The 26,934-nt window shown below is 40.2% G+C and overlaps 1 protein-coding gene across 2 annotated transcripts in view; it reads left to right on the forward strand.

Annotated features, from left to right (window-relative positions):
* The window catches only part of ANKH (ANKH inorganic pyrophosphate transport regulator), a 549,424-nt gene that overhangs the window by 279,040 nt on the left and 243,450 nt on the right, over positions 1-26,934 (forward strand). For both annotated transcript variants that reach the window (XM_085605963.1, XM_085605964.1), the window contains one exon: positions 9,460-9,676. In XM_085605963.1, coding sequence (XP_085462089.1) covers positions 9,460-9,676 — 217 coding nt within the window. The remainder of the gene's footprint in view (positions 1-9,459; positions 9,677-26,934) is intronic.

The following is a 26,934-nucleotide window of genomic DNA, read 5'->3' on the forward strand; positions in this document are numbered from 1 at the left end:
ACAGAATGGTGGAAGCAGGGTGGGGGGCTGAGATGAGGATTATGGACCCCAATATTTGTTGAGAAGGTGCAGTTTGAGGTCTTTTTTAAAGCTGACGTAGGAGGGATTACATCGCAGGTCTTTAGGGAGGGCATTCCAGATGTTTGGGGCATTTACAGTGAAGGAGCAAGATTGTGTGGTTTTCTTTTTTAACAGAGGTGGAACGAGGAGGAGAACGATGGTGCTTCTCATCGGTCGGGAGAAGCCCGCTTTGTTGAGTTTATTTGAGAGGTACAGCGGGGTATTTTGGTGAAGGGCTTTGTGCGTAATAAATGCAATATTGTAGGAGGATTTGCCTTTGACGGGGAGCCATTTAAGGGTTTTAAGAGCAGTGGAGATGTGGTTGAAACGTTTGCAGTCGGCGATAAGCCTGGCTGCTAGGTTGAGCACAGATTTGAGTGGGGCAAGGTGGACTTTAGGGATTCCGGAGAGGATAGTGTTGCCATAGTCAGTTCTCGAGAGGACCAGTGATTGGACAACCGATTTAAAGTCCTCAGCTGGAATGAAGGGTTTAATTTTCTTGAGATGACGGAGAGTGAAGAGTGCTCCTTTAGCCAAATTTTTTATGTGGACATTGAGAGTTAGGCTATTGTCAATGGTGATTCCAAGAGATTTTACTGAGTTGGATAGGGAGAGCGAACAGTTGAGGGCATTGAGGTCTGAGATCCATGTTTGGATGGGGAGAGGGTTATTTTTTGGAGAGAAGAAAATGATTTCAGTTTTTTTAGGGTTGAGCTTAAGATGATTGGAGTGGAACCACGATTGGATCTTAGTCAGGGTGTTGTTGAGGTGCAGAACATCAGAGTGGAATTTAATCTTATAGTAAAGTTGGGTGTCATCGGCATAGAGGTGATAGTTGATTCCAGCTTGTTTTAGAACGAGGGTAAGGGGTTCCATAAAGAGGTTGACGAGAGAGGGAGAGATAATAGAACCCTGGGGGACACCTAGGGAGACAGGTGTGGGGTTAGAGAGGCAGTCGTAGATTTTAATTTGTTGTGTACGGTGGTGCAGATAGGAGGCGAACCATTTGAGGACAGGACCATTGAGGCCAAAGCGATCTTTGAGCACGTTAAGTAAGGCAGAGTGGTTAACTGCATCAAAAGCAGCGGAGAGATTGAGGAGAATAAGTAGGCAGGTCTCGCCATTATCGAGGGAGTGGTGGATGTCATCAACTATATTTAGCATAGCAGTTTCTGTACTGCAGCCTTTTCTGAAGCCGGATTGCAAGGAGTTCAGTAGGTTGAAAGTGAGTATGACCAATTGGAGCAGGGCACATTTTTTGAGGGCTTTGGAAAGAAGGGGGAGGTTAGAGATAGGGCGGAGATTTGTCCGAGTTGGGAGACAGGGACACACCCCGTGGCAAGGGAGGAGTTGATGATAGTAGTCCAAAATGGGGCAATGATGTGCTTTAGATCTTGGACAAGGTTAGAAGGGAGGTGGTCTTTAGTGTGAGAAGATGGTTTTAGTTTAGCAATGACGTTAAAAACTTCGAGCTCAGTAACAGGGTGGAAATTATACCAGGAAGCATTGTTTTTTAGCTGTGAGTTGGAGAGGTTGGTTTCAAGAGGTTTAGTAAAGGGTAAGTGCGAGGAGGAGTCAGGGGGTAATAAGGAATGAGATTTTGAAGTAATATCAGCAGTAAATTGGGAGCTGGGAGGGATCTGAGTTAAAAGGAAGGATTGATCTATTTTGGCGATTTTTTTCCAAGAAGAAGTTAGCAATTTCTTCACATTTAACAGTTGAGGCCGTCAGCTTTGGGGGGGTTGAGAAAGTTTGGTTATAAACAATGTTGAACAGTTCTCTGGGTCTATTTTTGGCAGGATCAAGTTGTGTACGGAAGAAGGATGCCTTTTCATTGAAAATGTGTTTCTTGTAAGTGGATCCAGCGGATCTGAGGAGTGCGAGATGTGAGGGAGAGGGGTGTTGTCTCCATGTTCTTTCAGTCAGTCTTACTGAGCATCTTTCGTTGTTGAGATCTGAGTTGAACCAAGATTTGGATGGAATATTTCTTTGACTTTTTAGTTTAGGCGGGGCAAGTTGGTCTAAGACATCAATGACAGTTTTATTTAAGTGTTCGGTAAGCTTGTTTGCATTTTTGGAGAGAGAAGTGAGAAGAAGTTGAGCTTGGAGTTTAGGCTCCAGTTCACCAGGGGGATAAGATTTAAATTTCTGGTCCATTTCATGGGTTTGATGTTTTTTGGGGGGGGGGGGGGGCGTGGTAGCTATTGTGAACAGTATGAGGTGATGGTCAGACCAGTCGATGGGGGTGATGTTGGAAAGGGAGGCCAAGTCATTTTTGGTGATGATGGCGTCAAGAATGGCCCTTTGGTGTGGGTTGTAGAATGGCACAGTTGTTTGAGGTCACTAATCTCAAGAAGATTAGTGTGGAGGTTGATTGTGGGATCCTCTGCATCGTTCCAGTGGAGGTTAATATCTCCAAGGAAGAGATATTTTGAGTAGGATAGTGAGGATTGTGTCAGAAGGTTGGATAGTTCCTCAGCGAAGGGAAGAGGATCTCCAGGAGGGTGGTCGATATTATGTAGTCGAATTGGAACCCTGTACCTTTAGTTCGGCTCCAAGGTATTCAAAGGTAGAGTGGTCTAAGTTTTTAACAAGGGAGAGTTGAAGTTCATTTTTGAAGATTATAGCTAAACCACCCCCTTTTCTGTCAGGTCTGTCTTTTCTGATGATAGAGTAACCAGGGGGGTAGAGTAAGTCAAGGATGCTCGTTGAGTGGTCATTGAGCTAGGTTTCCTTGAGGAAGGCGATGTCAATAGTTTCGCTAAGGATGGTTTCAGATATTTCAGTCGCATGTCGGACAGCTGATCGACAGTTCACAAGCATGCAGGCGAGAGGTTTAGGGTTATCTTTGGGGGGAGAGCAGGAATGGCTGGTGGTAAGTTGAGGCGGGGGTCTGGGGGAGACGGGAGAGGAGGGGATTCTGCTAGTCCCCAGAATAACGGGGTTGTTGGAGTGGGTATGGGGAGGATCATTAATCGAAGAATTAGGAATGTAAGAGTTGCATAGGTCAAGAAGGTCGGAAGGGGAGAGATAGCTCGAAGTGTGGAGAGGCCTATGTGAACGGCAGCAGAGAGGTGTAGTTCTCCAATGTTTGGGATTAAAGGTGTTTTGTAAGCCAGAGTTGGGGGAATTTGAACAATTGAGTGGGGTCCTGGAGTTGAGGGAATTGAAATCCTTCCTATGTCGTGTGAGTTAATTTGTTAAGGTTGAGAGATTGCGTTCTATGTTGCATAGTGTCTGGGTAATTAGAATGAAGGGGAACGCAGTTGGGGAGGAGAGGGGGGATAGGGTATGTTCCGTGTTGACTGCGGAAGGTAGTCTGATGTGCGGAGGGGGTGAGAGGCCGTGAGGGGGGTATGTGGAGTGTTCAGGCTGTTAGATGAGGGGAGGGACGTGGTGAAGGAAGGGACATTCATGGGGTCATGAGAAGTGGTTCGAGATGATAAGAGGGTGTGAGGGATGTGTCTTAAAATAAACAGTTAAAGTACGCTTATGTCATAAATGAAAATGGAAAAGCAACTGAAATTCATCCAAAACCATAACTTGCACATCAATACAAATTAGTAAGGATACCTAAAAGCGCAACATTATTAAATAACAATATAAACTCAAACCAGTATAAAATTCTACATTTATAGTCATCTCATTCAAGGTGTTAATGGTAAGGTGGTACATAATTTACCCTGTAAGATTATCCATGACATTTTTAATTGCATCTATGAGGTCACAAGAATTGCATTTTATTTATGAGTTATGATTGATTGACTCTTGTGCGAGCTATTGAGGGTCGATTGAACCATAAATTGTGACTGTCCGTATGTCTTCGGTTTTTAATCATAAACCACAGGTGTACTTGAACTGTGTTTTCTGTAAGTGAATATCTATCTATCTATCTATCTATCTATCTATCTATCTATCTATCTATCTATCTATCTATCTATCTATCTATCTATCTATCTATCTATCTATCTATCTATCTATCTATCTATCTATCTATCTATCTATCTATCTATCTATCTATCTATCTATCTATCTATCTATCTATCTATCTATCCTTCAGGTAGATTATGTTGACGAACCACGCAGGTGCCCCAGATGCTGTCATTTAGATGCTGCTCTACTACACATGACCTGGGACTGCCCTGGGCTGCGTGCTTTCTGGGACATGGTTATAGATACAATTGACACCATTTTAGGTTGCTACCTTGAGCTGGAGGTCAGTTTGCTGGGGCTGTTCAGTAGACCGCCGAAACTTAAGGTGAGCACCAGGTTCCTGGACCTTGCTCTAGTGTTAGCTAAGAGGCGAAGTGCAATGGCCTGGAAGTCCAGGGTGGGACCAGCAATGGAGACCTGGGTGAAAAATGTTACCCAGTGGGCCAGAGCTGAGGAGAGGGCACTGCTTTGGGAGGAGGCCCGGGGATGCCGGAGACATCCAGTAGCAGGGTTGCATACTAAGTACTTGGATACTTGGGAACATCCAGTTGGGGACTTTGTTGAGGAGTCTGATGACCAGGAGAGCCTATCTGATGAGGACAGGTGCCTTAACTCGGGCGACCACAATTGTGGTGGAGGACATGCATTGACCTGAATTAGGGCTGGGTTCTTTGGAGACACATCTCACCTCAGTAGCAGGACGGTTCACGCTACACTGTCCACCTTTAACCCCTACACCTCGACATGGTACCTTAGCTATGGAGGAACCTCCCATGCACCAGATGGTGATAGCCACACTAGACCTATCCCCCTTACCGATTGTCTACATTCCTCTGCCCTAATAGATTTGAGCGATCCCTTCCTGGGTTTATGACAGTTTGATGTCTGATATTTTTGTTTTCTATTCTTTCCCCCTCCCTTTCCTGGAGGACATGGTATCCTGGATTAGTGACTTCCCTATGACAAGTTGTATATTGTATATCTTCAAGCTTTAGCTTATACTGTAGACAAACTTGTATTGTGGTGTCGGTTGGGAGGTTGGTGCAACTAATGTCTACATAATTGTAGCTTACATGATGGTTAATTGTTTCTGTTCTGCACGTTTGTTGCGCCCTGCGAGGCCTTGACTGATGATACTTTATTGTGTGATCACTACCCATCTTCAGGTGATGTTCACCAATAAAAAATATATTTAAACAAAATCTATCCATCTATATCACATGTTTGGGTGCTTTTATTACTCAAAAGGCCCATATTTCAAATGGACCCGTGAAATACAAAAACTTTTTCACATGAGTCTGTGAAACATGTGTTTTATCATCCTAATGACTGCCCCCAAACCACTCGGCAGAGCCTTTTACAGCTGTCAGGACCATTAAGATTGAGAGGCAATAGCGGACCAAATTAAGCAGCAAGGTAATAAAAATTATGCATCAGGAAAAGGCAGCTTACCCCGAACGTACCATCACAGCATTATTTTGATCCACTGGAACTTAAAAAAATGTTTTTTCTTGAAATCTACAAATTATACACCAAATTGTATGGCACGTGCAACAAATGCTTATTTATGCGTAAACTCGTCAGCTCAGAAAGACACAATTCCATAGGATCTGACAATTGTTCATTAATTCTTACAGCATGAAAGATAAAAAAAAACATGTCCCCTTGTAAACTGCCCCTTGAAGAGAACTGTTTTACCAGTCCCTCTCTTTTACTGACAGAATTTGCAGAGGGTGGTTTTTTCTAAGTTTGCACGGGGCATATTATCAAGGGCAATATTGCCGCTTTAGCGGCACTTTTTGCCGCTAAAGCGGCGATATTTTTATCGCCCTATTAGCAAGCTGTCGCTAACAGCTGTTAGCGACAGTTTACTGGCAATAGCGCCCGTTTTTTGCCGCTCTGCATGTCAGCGATGAATATCGCTAATGACATGCAAAGTAGGCGTTCCCTTACATCTCTCTGTGGAAATCCGCGCTGGCATGGCAGCGCAATATTAGCAAGCCTTAGTTACCGCCTGCTTTGAAACTGACTTAGCCATACTTATCATGGCAGGTGGATTGTACGGCTGAGGCAACGGGGCATATTATCAAGGAAACGCGATAAATATTGCATTTCCCGATTTGCGCGATTCTGTTTGACGCCGCTATCGCAGGATTTGATCGCCGTGAAGATATGCGTTGATAATAACGCGATATTTCACCTATTGAATCCTGCGATACGCGGCGTTAAACAGAATCGCGCAAAGCAGGAAATGCGATATTTATTGCGTTTCCTTGATAATATGCCCCCACATTCTTAACTTCGTAAGTTTTTTCTCTCTTTACACCAGCCAAACAGTACATTCCAGTATTTTACATCCTAGTTTCAATAAACATTTGCCTGTTCAAAACATGCAGAACCTGTAACGCCATACGGTCCTGTTTTGCAATCTTGGGGTTCTGGTGATGTTCATGCCTTATACTTTGCTATTAAAAATCGAGAAACGTTTAAGGAATTCTTATCCCACTGCAAAAAATTCGCTGCACTTACAAAAAAAGATCGAACTGGGAAATTATTAGATATCACTCAGAAGGCCAAACTTCATTTTCTAAGCCTTTTGGCTTCTTTCACCGGATGCCATTCGAAAGCCATCCTCTTCCCCTCTCATCTAATGCATGATGCTTATTTATACACAGTTCTTCCATTTATATATATGCAAATGAGTCTAGTGGTTCCGAACAGTACATTATCTTTCTCTATGAAGGGACGCCATATTCCCTCCTCTGTGATTTTGCAGCTCATTTCCTCTTTGAAGAGAGGACGGAGAGCATGAGGTGATAAGGGAAAATATCCATCAGTACAGTGTCTCTTTTAATCAATGTGCCTAGACCTCACTCAGTGTGAATTTCTGCAGAATATTTAATGAAATCCCAATGGAGCTTCTTATACATGATGATTTGTCTTGGTACAGCTACAACAACCACTTGCCTGTTGATATTTCAGAGAAACCAATGCATTTCCTTTGTCAGCGTTGTGTGGGTAGAATTTAGTTTTGATACAAAATGCTCTGAGTGCTTTTACCTGAGAAAACAGTTTGAATAAAAAAATTTAAAAAAGATTGGATTGCAAATAGATGCATTTTTTAATGCCTGGAATTGTTTGGTTTATCTCCCCCATCCACTCTACAACAATTCAATAATGTTATTGTGCTGTGTTGCTGCGTCAGAAAGATAGAATGGGCCCCACACAGCGGAAGTGTGTTACAGGCCACTCTGAAGACCCCTCTGGCACTTCCTGGCCGCATTTATTACGTCACGGCTGTCACCATCGGACTCACATTTGTGGGGTCCGTGTTACAAACACACCTTTATGGCATCTAAACAGTGGGAGACCATCCCCAAAATATAACACATTGCATAAGGGTTTGAGCCAGTTTCATTAACCAGGGGTCACATTCACAAAGACAAGCTCAGTCATAATTCACATCTGTTTGCCTGTTTCACACCCAGGTAAAAGCTAGATGTGGTTAAACCTATTTGGGATACATTTACAAATGTTTGCGAATCATGACTAAATACACACTCAGTGGTTATTAATACATTTTTGTTTGATTTCCCCCAAAACCCCTCGAGTTGTCTCTTGTGATTTGCCACCGGAGGGACTTACATTTTTTACTAGTGTACTGGCTATGCATAAGTGGCTAAGGACCACGTGTACCTCTTGGCGGGCGGCCTGTCCCTCTCCTGGGCCACGGAGTGAGTTACTCTGTCCTCCTGCTGGAGGTGCCTCCCGTCAGATTTACCTGGCGGGCATTTCTAGCATTGACAGGAACCACCGATACTGCTGTTCCTGCCAATGCATTGCAAGTTTGACGGACGGCTCTGTTAACATGAAGGAGCCATACAAGAAACTTGCAACTTTTTAAAATAAAATTCTAAAGGATGATTTTCTTTTTGAAAATAAAGAAAATGCCCCCGTCATGAGCAGTGCATTGTGCACTTTTCAATGCTCCCTACCAACAGGGTTTTCCTGGCTGTGACGGACATTGAAAAACAGCTATATGTCCGCCTATCTAATTAGGTGGATGGACATATAGCCAAACCTCTGACGGGCCTTACTTCATTGGACCGTTAGAGGAGGTTGACTATGGCTGAGACAGAGTAATCTCCACTGTCATGAAACTATGGGCCGCATAAATTTAAATCTGACATGTTAACTGTAATGTTTGTTGGCGGAGAGGGAACTCCATCGCCCTTGCGATGGAGTTCCCTCTTTTCTTTGCCAAGATTTAAATCCCATCCATTATGCCTGTCTCACTCATTTTAGATTTGGTGCAATGTATGCAGATGTAACTGATTAAATCTTCCAGGTGTAATCCCAAAAGGACCTTTTCAAAAAGTGGGTTTAGTGTAACTGATAAATTCCTAAAGCGGCTGTTGTTTATCTTATGTCCTTATTGTTAAATTAAATAATTGTGTTAGGTAATTGCAACTATCTTACATGTATAACTTTTCCCGACCTCGACACACCAATGGATTTTTGTACATTAACCAACATCTCTGCTAGTGACTATGAAAACTATTGAACGTTTCATTCCCCTGATTACGTAGTTGGTATTGATTCGAGGTGTTTGGCTTAGAAAAATCCGTATTATTAGGTGACCTGATTTACCTATACATGAGAAACATTAAGGCTATGATTATTTGTATCTTATTGTATTCCTAAAAATAAAAAGCACATTTTAATTTTTTATATTTTGAATCTGTTGTCAGTTTTTGATTTTATACCTGCACACAAGTTGTACAACTTATGTATTTGTGGCTTTTTCCCTATTATTTTTTCTGGGTAGAGTTTGACCTTCCTTGCCCTCTTGTTCCACCATTCATTGATAGAACCCATATGTTTCTTTAACTCCATTGTTTGACAGCTGCTGTTTTAAGAAAGCATACATGAGCAGGTTCAATCTCCTCGGGCTTTGTGTTTCTCTTCAGTATATTTTGTTTTATGTTTATTTTGTTACTTGTTTTGTGATTTTGTAAAGTGCTATATGCAGTGCCGTCTTAACTCATGGGCACGCTGGGCAGTTGCACATGGGCCCCACGACCATAGAGGCCCCATGCAGACCAGAATTTAACTCTAATTTTCTGTTAAACATATTACTGTGAGTTGTTGTGTAGGCAGGACCCAGTGAACTCCTTTGCCCTGGGGCATATAATGCTGTTAAGGCGGCCCTGGCTATATGCTACTGCCAGCAGGTGTGAGGGAGCAGTGGGGTTGTAAAGGAGTCGGACAGGTGCATGGATTAGACAAGTGGATTTAATGGTGGTAATCTTCTAATACTTCTTTGAGACTGCTAGGGCAGAGTAGTGGTAAAACTCCGATGGGAGGGTAGTCTAAGGAAGGTGACTGACAAGCAAGATTGAAAGTGGCTCTGCTTTTTAGTTGGTTGTTGATTCTGTTTTTTGCAATTTTTTTGTTTTTTACCAGGCCTTGAATCGGGGTATTGCAGCGGTCAAGGAGGATGCGATTGAGATGCTGGCCAGCTACGGACTGGCCTACTCCCTCATGAAGTTCTTTACGGGTCCGATGAGCGACTTCAAGAATGTGGGCCTAGTGTTTGTAAACAGCAAGCGGGATCGAAGAAAAGCAGTTCTGTGCATGATGGTGGCTGGTGCTGTGGCAGCTGTATTCCATACTCTTATAGGTAAGTGTACACATACACTAGGCTGTGTTTTTGACTTATTTTGTCGGTATGACCATGATGGATTGATTACCATGTCTTCAGAAAGAACAATTGATAGACAGAATGCAGAAAGGTGTTACCCAGAAACCGGTCCCAGGATGCTTGTTTCCGGTTCAGTAAAGACCTGGCTTGGCAGCTCGAGATGGACTGTTCCCATGAGGCACAGGGTCAAGACTTATTTGCAAATAGCTGGGTTTGAACTAAGGTGGCGAAGTGAGCTGATGAATGATGATGGATTCAACCCAGATCTGTGACTGGGGGTGAGTGTCTGAAAAGTTTCAGCGCTCCGTCTATTGTGTTTACCATGTCTTCAGGCCTCTTCACCAGAATGATGCAGTATGAACAATTTACGTTGGTGAATCCTGGAGTTTGGTTTTGGTCTGAAGAGTAAAGTGTGCTTAGAATGCTGTGGATAAGATAATGAGAAGGTGGGGTTGCAAGTCTAAGTGCTCTCTGTGCAACTCAAGGTTTTAGCACTTACTAGGACTTCAAGTTGATTGCCATCGCAAATTACTAGTGCTAATTGTTATATCATGAAGGAAAATGATGTGCTGTGCTCAACCTTGTGCAAGCATTTTCTCGCTGTAGATGAAGTGAAATGTATTTATCCTCAATTTTATAGTAAGGGTGTCAAAGGACCTAGTACAAGCAATGGAAGTGTTACCCTTCACCCCTTGTTTTTGTGGTAATAGACAGACAAAATGGAGGTGCAGCTGTACCTTTACACCCCGGAGATCCAGTGTCACTTAACCGTTTGCACTAATTATAGCACCTCATCTCCCTCACCCATGAGAGCGGGCTCATATTTAATGCTTTTAAAGACAGTCTGGCAAGTCCCTCCTTTTGGTGCTACAGGGACCGGGACCACAGTCACAAGGCACCGCTCTCTGGAACTACCTGCCAATGAGATGCCAACTGAAGACAGACTACAGAAAATTCTGCAAACCCTTGAAGACTAACCTTTTTCATCAAGCTTATTATGTGGAACCAGGCTAAGCTGGAGAGGAGTTGGCCTAACAGCTAGGGAGTCTGACCTCAATTCTGGGGAACTGGGCTCAAGTCTTGGCAATGACGCTGATCATCCTGTGATTCTGGGGAAATCACTTAATCTCCCGTGCCTAACAAAAATAAATGTGCCCTCAAGTAATGCAACTGGTGCTATGTGAATCGCTCTGATACCTGATTCGGGTCAAGTTTGCGCTATATCAAACTCTGTTAAAAAAAAAAAAATCTTCGCCATGTCTGTTTTTTTCTCTCTGTTTCCTCACCCTGTTCCTCCCTGAATGTTTTGGAGTCACTTTTTAGATGAACTAGTGTTAAATCCAGATGCCAAAAGTTTTACAATTCTTCTTTAATCGCAGCAGCACGGTACAACACATATAACAGCTGATAAGGCAGCCAGAAATTACCGTACATAAAATTCAGAAAATTACTAGGTCAGAAGAAGTAGAATGGAAAGCATATTGAAAGTAAACTATAGTACGCAGCAATACAATTACAATGAAATAGGAAATAAGCAATTGTAAAACCCTATATATGCAACACCTAGCACCTAAAAAAATCATCAAATATCGTCAAATAAATACGTTTAAAAAAATGCATACTTTTGGTGTGCAGTCAAACAACTCTGATCTGTTTTCAGTAAAGTTCAGGTCCAATCACTACGCTATTTCCTTGAGGAAGTGTGACCTGTTCAGTCAGATGTATGTATAACTTAGATACAGCTTGTGTACGTCTGGAGATTCATTCAAGTGTGCATAGGAAAACATCTCAAGAAAGTTTGTCTTTCCCGTGGCCTTATGTGTAAAATTTATGACATGCCTAAGTTACATGTAGCTACATTATCCATTACCCATACGGTACAGATGTACATCACAACGATGCATTGGAATACACCAGCATGTCAGAACCGATGATTGTGCTTGTGGTTTGGTCCACTAATCTTTTAAGTTAATGCCAAGTAAGTAGTTCTATTAAATGGATTGAACCGGGAGGCAACTGGAGTCAAGTACCAGTATAAGTATGTCTTGTCCATCCACAATAAGTCAATAGTCTCACTTTGGGATTTAATAAGAAATTTGAGATACTATCAGCAGGTAAAAACGTTGTCAGTCTGAAAAGCATTTCAGAAAAACTTAGTGAAAACTCATCAACTTTGAATTATAATAAACCTCTAGCTGTGGTGGTAGCTGAAGGAAAAATATGAAGTGGAAAAACCTTGTTCAACAAATTGAAACATGAAGGCATGGATCACAATTGGATCGCAATCAAAGGTTTGGTAATGAATTAGTTGTTGCAAAGTCTGAGTGAAATTCTGAATTTGACAACTTAGAACGGAACTTTGAGGGAAATTAGGCATGAATTCAACAGTTCCTGGGTTCACAAATCGTCATTTTCAAAAATGTTCTCCTGTCCCTGATTTTGAGGGAGATTTTCCCTATTACAAACCAGGAGAGCAAACAACAGTGTTGGGCACAATTTGCATCCAGCTTGTGATACACTTTTGAGCACAAATTTGAGTCTGCGTGTGAAAATAAATTTGCAGCACCATTGACATCAGGCCCAAGGTGAATAAAAGACGAATGCAGTAGTGTAGTATTAAGGTTTTTTTTTTTTTTTTTTAATTTTCAAAAACCTTTATTGACAAAATAGCATAGACACATTACAAGTAGTGTAGTATTAAGGTTGAGCCTGCTGAAGGACTTCATCAGTTTCCCACATTCTCCATTTTGGGGCCGAATTAGGATATTTGGTGCTTTATTTTTTTTTTTAATCTTAGGGTCGGGTCGCAAGCTAATTCATTAGAGCAGACTGTGGACACTGAAAATATGTGCCCTCTCGGTTAGTGTGGGAAATGCACTTTATGGTTTTGACCCTACAGGGAAAACATGTTGAGCAAAAATCATTTCAAATGCCAAATGTTGGGTACTCTGTATTATGCTAGATAATTGCTTTTCTGAAATGTCTGAAATCAGAATGTAACAGGGTTACTGGTAAGCCAGCACCCAAGATAGTCCCTTTTTTAATTCCCTTTAGTTGTTTAATGAGGATTGTTCCATTTGATATAGAAATAGTGATTTGTGTGAATAAATGAATACAGACATGTATTTGTATGAGTGAATTATTGTACATTATTGGAAATGTAAAATAAATAGCAGTGAATTGATGATACAATTAAGTGATATGTTTTCCTGATTTTTCTGGAAATTCAACGTGTGTTTTCAACACACCCTGACACCAAAGATTCAGTTGTGCCAACCCGAATCACACAAACCAAACCAGCTGCACTACAGCCTCCCCACAACCCACTGAGAAATATTTGAGTGAGATGTGTATCAGGTAACGATCAATCACAGAAATCATCACAGGGATACCTAACCCTCTTTAATTAAGGAGTAACACACTCAAGAACACTAGAACATGGAGATACGTTTTAAAGATATATTTTGAAATCAAAATCCTACTCTGGTGCATATTATAGTGAACAAATAATGTGGTAGCAGCAAAGTTTACCAAAAGTGTGAAAAAGAGAAAATACCCCAACATGGTTGCTGTTATACATTTATAGCAATTCTACCCCCATTTCTGCTATTTCTCTGCAGTAATTTAATTCTAGCACAGCAGAAAATAAAAACCTATTTCATTTTTCAGAGGTGGGTCATACCCGCACACCTGTTTGAATAATATCACTGCTGTTCGATAAAGGCCTTCTATTCTAGTCATGAAAATCATGCTGCCTTATTATGACTACGGTGGCAGTGCTGGCACTGGTAGTCCCATTGCCCTATTGCAAGTTGGGAGGTCGGAACGCCATGGGACCGCCAAGCATATTACAAGTTTCCTCTCCACCACAGTTTTTGTGGCTGTGAGCAATTGGAGAGAAAACGACCCCTGCTGCCTCAGGGCTATGGTGTGCCTTCAGGTGTGTGCAGTCATCCCCTTTTCTGCATGGCATGGACTGCACCAGTCCATGCCATGCAGGAACGGGCTTTGGCGTTCCCATTGCGGTGCCTTTTTAATAGGCACTGCTGTAGGAATGTCAAAGTACTGCCCGCCAGACCACGAGATTACTCGTAATCTGGCAGCTGGTCGAGTTTGTCGGTCCTGGAGTGGGCACTGACATGGAGACCATCTCCAGGACCGCCAAACTCGTAATCAGGCCCTATGTGCCTCCCCAGTAAACTTCAGTTAGAATCAGGGATATGATTTTGCATGGCCTGTCCCACTGTTGTCTGGTGTGAGGGTCTCCTCTTTAGCCCCTCACTCTTTGTGCTCGCCTTTCATAACCTTATTTCACTGTTGTTAAACCTCTCAGGATAGACAATTAACAGAGAGTGGTGTGATGCCCTTTCACTTATTTTCATTCTGCGAGCCTGTGTTTTGAACAACAACAATACAAAAGACATATACTTATCAACCATTCTAGTAGCTCTTGAGAAATCAATAACAAATAATGTAGAACAGAACAGTCTGCACTTAGATAAATACTGTGAATATGGTCATGCATTGTTTGAATATCACATTGCAGAACACAATAATACAAACAAATTTTGAATTCTATCAATCACACATATTCATTCTTGTTTGATTGATCAGCACATGTAACTCAGGAAGAGAAAGACCCAGGAGGGAAAATACACCATTTTCATAATGAAGGTCTACACTATCAGTGCCTTGTTAAAACGGAATGGTAGCGCCATCAGGATTAAAGGATGTTGTGAATTTCTCAAACCAAAATAGATCACCATAGCTCCAAGAGGAAATTACCCATCGTACTCTCGTCAGAGAAAAAGATAGCTGGCAGGTGTCCGACAATCTTCTCTCTAATGAGTTATCCTCTTTTAGACAGGTAGTGTTATGAGTCCGACACCCCTGTCAGAGTAGCTTTAATCTACAGGGGTTATGTATAAAGCAGAGCCCACCCTTGTGTACTGAAACAGTATACACAGACAGTGAGTGGTATTTTACAATGATTTATATGCACAAACCATCTATAAAACATGTATCAGTATTATGACTAAAATATATGCATTTGTTACTAAAGTAAGAGCTAACTCAAGGGAAGTCCCAAGAATGTCTCAGCACACATTTCTATTCCACTCTAGCCTAAAATCCCCGTGTATTTTTCAGAAGTATCCTCAGCCAAATAATTGCTTGGCTGCATGCGCTAACTAATTCACAGCAAAGCAAATCATGTTAGTTTACCCGCATACCTCACTTCAATGATGGGCCTGCAGCCGGATTAAGATTTAATCAGAAGGACTCCTTACGATCTGTTCCATATGTCTAGCCCCATCCCTTTTCTTGCTTCTGTTTTCTCTTTAGCTTCTAAAGATTTATTGCAAGAACAGGAGAGGTTACTCTTGCTCAGCAAATTTGTTGCTACTTCTGCATACAATGGGGCCGATTCACAGAACTAATCTGAGACAAAATCCTAAATTTACTACTTTTGGTATTCACAGAAGGCATTTAGTAGTAGTAATTTTAGGATTTTGCCTTAAGTTTGACTTAAGACAGACTTAAGACAGACTTAAGACAGACTTAAGATAGACTTAAGATAGACTTAAGACAGACTTAAGACAAACTTAAGACAAACTTAGGACAGACTTAAGACAGACTTAAGACAGACTTAAGAGAGACTTAAGACAGACTTAAGACAAAATCCTAACTTTTCTACTACTAAATGCCTTCTGTGAATACCAAAAGTAGTAAGTTTAGGATTTTGTTTCAGATTACTTCTGTGAATCCTGCCCAATGTTTTCTTGTAGAAGTGCACAGAAGGCAGTGATGTAACAACTTTGCTTTCTCCCTGGCTAATTCCGCGCAAGACAATTCTGCACAAGACGAGATCTCCTTGTGTCAGAAAGCACCTCACACAGTTCAGAGGGACAGACAATTCCTTTTCTAATTTGTTTGTGTGAACATTGTCAAAATAGAGTTTAAAAAATAAAAACATGGTGATTGTGCACACATTTGTTAGCATTACCATTCAAACAGTAAATTTTGTAGGCCATAAGCCTAAAACACTCATTCTATAATAATGTATTTGTGTGCCCATGCTGGCATACAATCAGGCCTGACCTATAGATAACATGTATGTGTTACCAAGAAAGCCCTGCCACATGTGACAGGATAACTCCTAATGAGGGCCAGAGTACTGAAAACACATTTATTGATCTAATAGTGAGCTAACATTAAAACACGATTTGACTCTCAAAGGGTTGTTTTTCACTTAGACAAAATGATTGGTTAGGAATCATTGGGCTTCTTATATAAAAAAACTGTAAAAGGGGTATGTTATGGTGAAACAGTCAATAAGATAATTTGTAGACCAAATTTCTCCCTTCATGTACCTCCATTGCTGTTTTAAACTGTTGGTTAGACTGCTCATTTTAATAACAACTTAGTTGTAGATGTCCTTCTGAACCCCATGAGCCACAAGACCGAGTCTTAGGCTAACAAACCCAGCAGGATCCATGTACTACATGTTTTGTACCTGTCTGAAAACAGACTTGGGTTACCTTTGTCGTGGATGGAAATGGGAAAGCTGCAATTCATGGAAAGAAATGCGCTCCATAGGTGATGTGGCTCTGGCCTGCTTGGAAGCCTCGTGTAAGCTCTGATGGGATGTGTAAGCTATGCCCCAGCGTACAGGTGTGACTATCTAAGCTGTAGTAAACTATTGATTAAAAGTTGTGCCATACTGATGAAGAGGCTCTGTACTATTCATGAGGGTGCTAGTGTGAAGAACTATTGCTGCTTTTGTTACATGGGGAAAATATTGCAGTACTGCTGCAAAACCAGCCCCCAGTAACAAAAACAGCCTCCACCACTCCAAAACTGACCCGCAACTTTCCAGCCCACCTGGTAAAAGCCTGATGCCCGCTATGGCCAGTCCGGCCCTGATATCTGTGGTCCCAATTCCTTTTTCTTTACCAAGTTCAGCTTTGCTATGATCTGGCTGCTTCCATTTTTAACATCAGTTTGACCCTCATATAGAACCAGTACAGATAGACACGTGTCAAAGAAAGAAGGGCTAATTAATATAAACATCTTTATGTAGTAAGTGCTAGGCATTCATGGTCAAGAACCCATATAAATAAAAATGATTTCACATTAATGTTTATACATAAAATGTCAGTCCTAACAATTTAGAGCAGTTTATAGCATACAGGCGCTAATCGAGGCAATTCTTTTCTAATCTAATCACGCTGTAACTATGACATTTGCTGTACAAAATTTAATGAATGAATATGTGCTTTCTTGCAGAAATAAAGTGCCTCTCTTCTTTGCATGGGATTCATTTTACTAAGAAAGGTTTCAGCTGGATTTTTTGCAGCCTTAAAAGAGAAAAAAAGTATTTAATCGAAACACACTCCGAGAACAAAAGCAGTTCATGGGTATTTCTGGTGACCATCAAGTTTTAAAATTCTGAAGGGATGGCGAAGCTAGATAGCACAAGAAATTTGATCCCCAAAAAGTCTAGTAGATGGAGTTTAAGTTCTTCAAAAGCCAGTATTCCCATTAAATCTGTTTTAAATAGTTGAGTTCTGGTTAGGCCCAATGGAAATTTCCTTTACGCCGGTGCAACTTCATGTAATTTCTGAAATTTTTACGTGAAATTCTAAAAATTATGCCATTATACAATGTCGCATAATTACACGTAATTCGTGGGAAAGATTTAGTGTAAGAACAAGGCGGATACCCAGAACATGAGGAGCAGCTATTAAATATAGTGCCAAATGCTGTGTTTTTTTTCTATTTTGTGTAATTATGCATAGTTATGCACAATTATCCAGAAATGTTAATTATGCAAGTGCAAAGTATGTGTTTGGAATCATGTTAGATAAACATAGACACCAGTTTCGGCAAACTAGTTGGTGCTTGATCGCAAGCGGTGCCTTTCAGGGTGAATGGCGTCTGGAAATCTCACAACTTCTCAATGTCCAATAAGGAAGACAAGGACTACAGATGCGTGTGCAAATAGGTTTAATGCTTGGCATCAGCAATGATTGTACAAGGGTACTTTTCGGCAGAGAGCGGCCTTTATCAACATAATATGCGCCATTTTGCTCACTCATATAGTCACATGTGCACAATGTCATAATAAACATAGAAAACAGAAGCCAGAGTAACCTGAGTATACAATGCATATTTCCAAAACATATTAAAGGCATACTTTTGTCATTATGGAATAGCTCACCATGGTGTCTCAAGCACAATTGCATTCCAATTGATATTTGCTGAGTACGACACTTGCCCATATCGGCTCTTCAACTAAACACAATGATGTGGGCGGGATGTATAGTCCCCGCTGGTATATGTACTGCCAAAGTGGGTGGTGCACACACCATACATCTCGCATCATAATCACCATATTCAAATCCAAGAATAATAAAGCAGTAAACATAAGGGTACAATCAAGTATAGACAACAAAGTAGACAATCTGAGTCCCAATAAAGTGATTTCACGATAAGGTTCTCTTCTTCATATCATACTGCACTACACATATATAGGTACATATCCCGCCAAAGTGGGCTCCTACAAATGTGGTAACCCATGCTCACTATGTGTGGGAGCATGCCAACCCTCACATTTATTAAAAGGAAACAATGGCTCGTGTGAATAAATAACTAATAATATGATATACGAAACACAATGGCAATGAAAAAAGGGTTAAGCGTGACATCAGAAAGAAAAGCTGGCCATACACATTAAATAAAAAACATGGTTCTTTATATTTATAATGAAAACGTTTTTTTTAAAAACAGTCTCACAATATACATTCCAAACAAAATGGCAGTCTTAATAAACAGTTCTGAAAGGTGTCCCAGTGCAAAAAAAGTGATTAAACCTAAACAAAACAAGTGACATAAAGTGCAACATAAATAAAAGGTTTCAATTATTCATTATAGAGGCGATCATAAAGAATGGTAGAATGTGATTGTCAACACTTGTTCATCATAAGTGTCGAATAACGATTCGCCTCTTATTTCTCGTCAACGGCGTTTCGACCCTATTTGAAATAAAGGGTCTCTTCAGGACAATCTAATATAGGGACACCTAGAAATTAAATAAAAATACCATCAGTCTGAGGTACTTTTCAGAGGAGACGGTAATAGACCACTATTATTAAGTCTTTCTACCTGGCCGGCGATGATGATGCCTGACGTAAAAAATATATATAGTGTCACCTTGCTGGATGTGAAACAAAATAACTCACAAGGTACCCAGCTGGGTGCTATAGATATAAAGTTGGAAAGTGATTAATGATCAAGATGAATTATAGGAGTACACGGTATTACCAGTGCAAACACTTATCACTTACCCCTGTGAGGGTTAACTCAGGAGAGAACAACTGCCCAATCGTTGTTTATCTTATGCTTGCAACCTGATAGTGAATTCTTAGCGTAAAAATCAAAATGGTGGCGGGAAAGCTGAAGGATGTAGCACAAATAAGCGAGCCGCGTACTCGCTGTCGCTGTTCTCGAGGATTTCGATAAACTGTGGCAAAATTAAAAAGAAAAGAAAGCCTCATGAAAAGGTTTTCCTTATATCTCTCAAAAACAATTTACAGGATTAGAGGGAAACATTCCTACCTCTCTCGAAGTCGTTAAGATGTCTAAGTATACCGCATTACGCTACAGCAAAAGAACGTCGTTCAATCCTTGTGGTACGATCACCATGATTGGTGAAAAAAAATCAGTATTTAAAGGTGAATGGACACGAAGCAGTGAATCAAAATGCCGTGTTTATGATTAGAAAAAAACGGAAAGAGCGTTTTATGTTGCTAAGCAACTTAGTGCGTCTCATTCAGATGCTAGCAAATAGAATGTAGGCAAGTGATTGTCAATAAAGTTCCGACAACTTCATTAATTCTTTTCACAATATTTCCTTCCTAGTATACGGGGACACTATAATATTATTTAAAAGGGCACGTAGTCGGCTCTATGTTGAAACATAAAGTAAGGAATTAATGCATGCTATAAACGAAATTTAAAGACAGTTCAAAATGGTGTGTCAATCATATTATATACAGAGAAGTCCTATAGTTTCCTACGAATACAGATCAATTGGTCAAAACCTTTGGCAGATAACCACTTATTAATTATACAGCTGATCATTACATTTCCATAATAATTACATATTAATGTAAATTAAACACATGTATCATTAATTCTCAAAAGGCAATGTTACAGTTCATCACAGCAGAATACATATATTATTTACGATATTAATTGAAGAATTAATACAGGTGTACCATCTCTTATCTGCACACTCAGTTTAAACAACGAATTCTAATTACACATTGTATCTTGCCTGGTCTTAATAAATCGGAGTAATGTCTGAGCAGAACAACCTCAAAAACAATATATTTAGCAGAAAAGGACCAAATGAACCACAGCAATTGAAAACCCATTTAAGTAAGGGTAGTGACAAACCCACGCCATTCCTCAGCTGAATTCAACCCTTGTGTGATCGAATAAGTACGTTCGATCCAACGACATTCTAATCTCTGAAGTGTCTGTGATAGATCTCCACCTCTAATGGAAGCAACCACTTTATCTATCACTTGCCAGCAGATATCATTTGCTGTGTGGCCTTTCTCTAAGAAATGGTTGACTAAGGGAGCGTTAAGGACCGAATTTCTAATCCTGCTTCGATGCTGTCCAAGCCACGCTTTAACTGTTTGTTGGGTTTGTCCAATGTAAGGTAGTCCACAAGGACACAGTATACAATAAACTACTTTTTTGGTGTTGCAGTTTGCAAAAAAATTAAGTTGCTGATCGACACTGCCATGTTGAATTTTTTTTGTGTTAACCGTAAATTCACAAGCAACACAATTGCCACATTTATAATGCCCTTTTACATCTGGTAATCCCCAAACTGACTGCAGTGATCTCGTTGTTTGTAATGGGTTTTCCATTGATGATCTAATAAGATGATCTTTTATATTCTTGCCTCTTTTAAAGGCAAACATCTGGACATCGATGCTGGAATCTATACTTTTGATAATGTGCCAATTTTTTGTGATTAACTTGCGAATTTGATTTGTGTGTATACCAAAGGTGGTGACACAAATAAGTTTGTTTACTTTAGGTTTTTCTTTTGGAGTAAGTAGTGTTTCTCTATGGCAGAACCAAGCTCTTTTGAGAGAATTTTTCACCAACTTCTTTGGATATCCCCTAGTTAACAATTTTTCTCGCAAAATATACGCCTCTCTCATGTAATCCTCTTTCTTAGTGCAATTGCGACGTAGTCGCAAAAACTGTCCGTGGGGTAGGCCATCTCTTAATCACTTATAGAGTCAGTTACGCACCTAGAAAATCATCCATTCACACACTTGTACACCAACTCATTCTTCAACAGGCCTTTCAATATATATATTAAACATATTAAAACTTTACAGAAACACAGACTCACTGGATGACATCATCAGTGATGTCATCAGTGATGTCATTTGAGATGTCATCAGTGATGTCATCAGTGATGTCACTGACCATGTCATGAGTGATGTAATATGTGACGTCATCAGCAGTGCATTGCGGGGGCGCGAGTTATAGTTAGCTGAACTAACTATAACGGGGGAATTTCTAGGGTTTTGTACGAGGGAAATGTCCAGCTAACTATAACGCCCCTGAAACCTATGTTTTTTTTAGTGAATTTCTAAGGTTTTTTAAATGCCAATTCCTAACTATAACGCCCCTGAAACCTTTGGTTTTTTCAGTGAATTTCAAAGGTATTTTAAATGCCAATTCCTAACTTTAAGGTGCATGAAACCTATGTTTTTTTCAGTGAATTTCAAAGGTTTTTTAAATGTTAATTCCTATCTATAACTTATCTCTGAAGATATCATGTTTAATGATTTTGATTGGATTTCTATATTTTTCAAATTCAGTGTGTCAATTTCGTTAATTATCTTTTTTTAAAATACTTTTTTATCACCATTTTTTAAACTTATTTTTTCAATTAATTCTTTTAAAAATTTAAAAATGTTATTTGAACTTAATGGGTTTTACAAACATATTTTTTTATATTTTTCAAAATATTTTTTTAACTATATGTTCAAAACTGTATTTTATATATTTTTTTCAACGTTTTTGGATCCGCGCACCCTATGCGCACCGTTCTCGATCCCTACGTGATAGCATCCGCGCATGGTACGAGTTGGGTACGTGTTTAGTGCGCGATCGCAATGCGACAGGTACGCGACTCCCAGCCTATACGAGACACGTTCGATTTACGTAACGCGACGTTTACGCGCTTCCGCGATGCGTCATCTGCGTCTATGACGCGGTGGGTGCGCGGATCCCGCTAAATATTTAACATTAAAAAAACATATATATATGTATTTCATGTGAATATTAATTGAAGACAAACTCTAAACTAGTCTTAAAACTAATATATTTTTACATCTAATCCTAGATTTCTTTTTAATTGAATTTCCCGGATGCACGCTGGGTGCGTGCTGCGTAGGCGCAGGGTGCGCGGATCCCATGTGACCTCCAAAAAAAGAGATTTGATTGGTTCATTACACTTCCTCTTCTAACTATTGAAAGATCCCACCCATTTCAATCATTCTTCTTCGACCTTTTTTGGAGCACCATCTCTTTGGAGAGAAGAAGATTTTTTAGACTAAGTTTACACTTAGCTCTAACTTTTTTCAACCAAAAATGGCTTCAGGGCAGCAGGCATCACCTGCATCACCTCATACTTCTGAGGATGAATTTTTGCCAGAGGCACCATCCAAAAAACGTTTTTCTTCAGTGGTGTGGAAATTTTTTACTTTTCCCGAGGGGCAGAATAAGACTAATGCCACCTTGGTCACGTGCAAGATTTGCAAAATAGTCCTATCGAGAGGGGATCCTAACAAGAAATACTCTTGCGGCACGGCAAGTATGATGAAGTACATGAGGACCCTTCATCCGAACAATCTGGCACGAGAAGAGTGCCGACGGATGAGAAACACTCCTGCTCCTGCGCCATCCACCTCATCGCAGCCGAGCACATCAAGAGTGCATCCATCAGCCCAAACCTTGGACATCCGTCCTCAATTTCAATTTTTAAAAGTGCTCTGCACTAACTGCAATAAGACTTTGTGCTATGGTGAGCAGTCGATCGATCTGATCTGCCGCCGGCAAGAAAGTCACATTTGCTAGTTTTTAAAAAAAAAAAAATTATTGTTCCCTGAAGTTCATTGTTTGGTTTCTCCTGTTTTTTTTTGTTTTGTTTTTTTTGTAGAAAAACCCAAAAAATTTAAAAATTGTTCAGAAAACCGCAAAATAATTATAAAAGAAGAAAGAAGAAGAAAAAAAAGTTCTTGTAAGAACTAACTTTCCTGGTTTAAAAAAAGAGCTAAATTTCTTTGTTAGTGTTAGTTTAGATGGATGTATGTGTAGTATGTAATTGACTGAATGAATGCATTAGTAGTGTATGGTGAATGTTTAAGTGCAGAACTATGAGGAAGTGCTGCAGCATCACACAGTAACCTCTTTAACTGCAGTGTGCTGTAGTACTTCCGAAGCACAGGGATGCAACATATGTACATAAATATGTTGCAAATCTATGCTTCTCTCTGCACGGCTGCTTAAACTGCAGCCATGTGGTGACACAGGCACCCTTGCACCATAGTGCAAGGATATCTGTGTCATGTGCTGTTTGTTTTTCTGCAGGAAGACACATCTTCCTGCACAAAAACAATGAGAAAATGCAACAATTCTCCTTGTTGTGCTTTCCTACGCCAATTTTAGAATGGTGCAGCATTCACACACATATCGAGATTTATGATTTATGATAAATCTAGACATGTGTCTTGTTCTATGAGTATTAAGTGCAATCATGCACAACAACACTTATAGAACACCCTTTCAACACAAAGTGGTGTGCATGATGAGGTCATATTTACATGGAGTATAAAAAGTGCACAGAGTGCCTTTTCCTCTCTTTGTAAATATAAAAGAGTATCTTGCACAATAACTATGTTACAAAAAGTGACATATTTCCGTTTTTAAATTTCCTTGCGAATGATAGAAGGTAAGCACAGAGTTTTGTCTGCAAAGATGTTACAAGAAGAATGATTGAAATGATTGCTGTCCTTCAACAGCTAAAAAGGTGAAATATTATGAACCCCTCAAATCTCTTTTTTTGCAGGTCACATGATATCTGATTATGGTCAGATTTAAAAACTACATAAACAGAGTGTTTTTAGAAATGTGTTTCAACTTTGTAGCTTCTTGCAGGCCTCTTCATTCTGCATATTGAGACTTAGTTAAACTTACCTTCACAGTAATAGGAATCAAAAATGGTATACATTTTTTTTCTGTTTTTCATTCAAATATAAATTCATATAAATTGCTTATTTTAAAATTTGGATCTGTGAAAGAAAAGAAAAAAAATTATAACATGTAGTAATACATTTTATACAACACAGCATAATTTCCACAAAGTAATTTTTTTGCCTTTTTTGCTGTTCTCAGAATATATTAAATTTCACTAAAAATAGTGATTTCAATCATACTCATCACTTAACAGCGGGCAAAAAAAACACAATCTCAAAGATTGTTAAAAAAAAACCAACATGCCATTCTCAAAATACAAATCACAGAAATATAAAATGCACACAGCTAACAAAATGTTTTAACTTTAACTTACAAAAACTGTAAATGATGTCGCTATAACATATTCACCAAATCTAAAGTTGAATTTTTGGAGGATGCACCACGCCCATGTTTTCCTTCAGTGATGTGGAAATTTTTTACTTTTCTCGAGGGGCAAACAGAGTTCTGTTACGAGGGGATCCTAACAAAAAATACTCATGCTGCACAGCAAGCATGATGAAACACCTAAGGACCCTTCATCCAAACAATCTTGCACGAGAAGAGTGCAAACAGATGAGAAACACTCCTGTTCTGTATCTGTAAAGAAGAATCACTAATAAATGTATATTAATAACTTTCAAAATTATACTATTCCATTACTGTACAAACACATTTTATATAAATACTGACTAAGAAACTATGTCCCTGAACCACAAGTGTGACGATGGTTAAAACACTACATGCATAGTGCATACTACTTTGAAGCAGTTCATGCCCTAAAGCCTACCTCACTAAAACTCTACATGCTAACTGACTAAATGATTACAGTACTATAAGGAGACACACTGGGTGAGTGACAGGGTGTTTGCTAGAAGAGTATGAATACTAACTAGGGAATTGAAGGTGTGAAACACAACTGTGTAGGTGATTAGAGGACTGCATCCATACTGCATAGGCCTTTAAAGCAGTCCATGTGCTAAGGCCTGGCTCACGGCATGACTACTTGGGTACTGACTGAGTGATTAGAGTACAGCAAGGAAAGTGCCTAGGTGAATTTATAAGTGCTAGGCTTTTCGCGCAGGGAATGGATTAGGACTTGGTACTGAATGGGTCACTAGAGGAGTGCAAAGGCAGTGACGAGATGTTTGCTGGACTGTATGGATACTGACTAGGAAATTGAAAGTGTGAAAGACAAGTGTCTAGGTGGTTAGAAGAGTGCATGCATAGTGCATAGGGGTTTCAAGCAGTCCATGTGCTAAGGCCTGGCTCAATGCATGAATACTTAGGCACTGACTGAATGATTAGAGTACTGCAAAGATAATATCTTGGTGAATTTATAAGTGTTTGAGTTTTCACACAGTGAATGGATTAGTTCATGATGCTGAATGGGTCACTAGAAGACTGCAAAGGGGGTGACAGGGTGTTTCCTGGAAGTGTATGGATACTGACTAGGGAATTGAAGGTGTGAAAGACAATTGTGTTGGTGGTTAGAGGACTGCATGCATAGTGGATAGGGGTTTGAAGCAGTCCATATACTAAGACTGGGTCACTAGAGGATTGCAACGGGAGTGACAGGGTGTTTGCTGGAAGTGAATGGATACTGACTGGGGAATTGAAGGTGTGAAAGACAAGTGTGTAGGTGGTTAGAGGACTGCATGCATAGTGGATAGGGGTTTGAAGAAGTTCATGTGCTAAGACCTGGCTCAGTGTATGAATACTTAGGCAGTGACTGAATCATTAGAGTACTGGAAAGAGAGTGTCTTGGTGAATTTATAAGTGTTTGGGTTTTGGCACAGTGAATGGATTAGTACATGCTGTTGAATGGGTCTCTAGTAGGCCTGGGCAAAAATTTCGTTCCGTTCGCGGAAATTGCGATAATTTGACATTTTTGCGTTCCGCGGAGAGCGCGAAAATGTCAAAAATTCCGGTTTCCGCAGCTTGGCGATAATTTGTTTCTTGCTCGCGCTGTAAAATAATACATTCTCGCGCGTGCGCGATCGCCTTACCTGAATCCCTGCGTTCGCCGACAAGTTTTCTTGATCCGGTGGCGTTCTCCATGAGATGTTGTATTGTTTTTAGCCATTTGCGCTGTCTCGCGACAGTTCGCGCCCGCAGTGACGTCATGCGTCGCGCGATCACGTCTTTCTTCTCGCGATCATGCACCGCGAGAACAACTCAAAACAAGATGGCCGCGCCCGCAAGCAACCACATGGGTAAGTTGGCGACCCGCAACCATGCAGAAAATCTCGCGAACATGCCGGAAAAAAACTTCCGCATCTTCGCGATATTTCTGCTTGTTTGCGATAATTTTAAACATTCTCGCGATAATTTGCGAAGGTTAATTCCGCAAATTCCGCCCACCCCTAGTCTCTAGAGGACTGCAAAGGGAGTGACAGGGTGTTTCCTGGAAGTGTATGGATACTGACTAGGGAATTGAAGGTGTAAAAGACAAGTGTATAGTATGTTAGAACACTACATGCATACTGCATAGACATTTGAAGCAATCTATTTGGTACTTAGAAACTGACTAAATAATCAGACTACTTCTAGGACAGTGCTTAGGTAAAACTTTAAAATTTTCAGTTCTGCCACAGTGAACAGAATAGTACATGGTACTGCACCTTAGTGTCAAACCCTGACTCATTTTATCAATGCATAAGCAAAGACTAGCTTCTAATGCTACTAAAACTTGACAACATGACCGGTTTTAAAAGAGTTATCTGCTAAAAAATACACGATGTTACCAAATGCTTCTCTCACAGTGGTTCCCAAATGCGCACAGACTCACAGTGTGATTCTAGACAACAACCACTATACCTAGGAGTTTACCAAAAATCATTCACTACTGTGGAAGTGGTAAGGGAACTGCACACAATCTTCATATTTCAGGACTGCACTTT

The sequence above is a fragment of the Triturus cristatus genome, chromosome 5_1 (assembly GCF_964204655.1).
Source record: "Triturus cristatus chromosome 5_1, aTriCri1.1, whole genome shotgun sequence".
NCBI classification, from domain to species: Eukaryota; Metazoa; Chordata; class Amphibia; order Caudata; family Salamandridae; genus Triturus; species Triturus cristatus.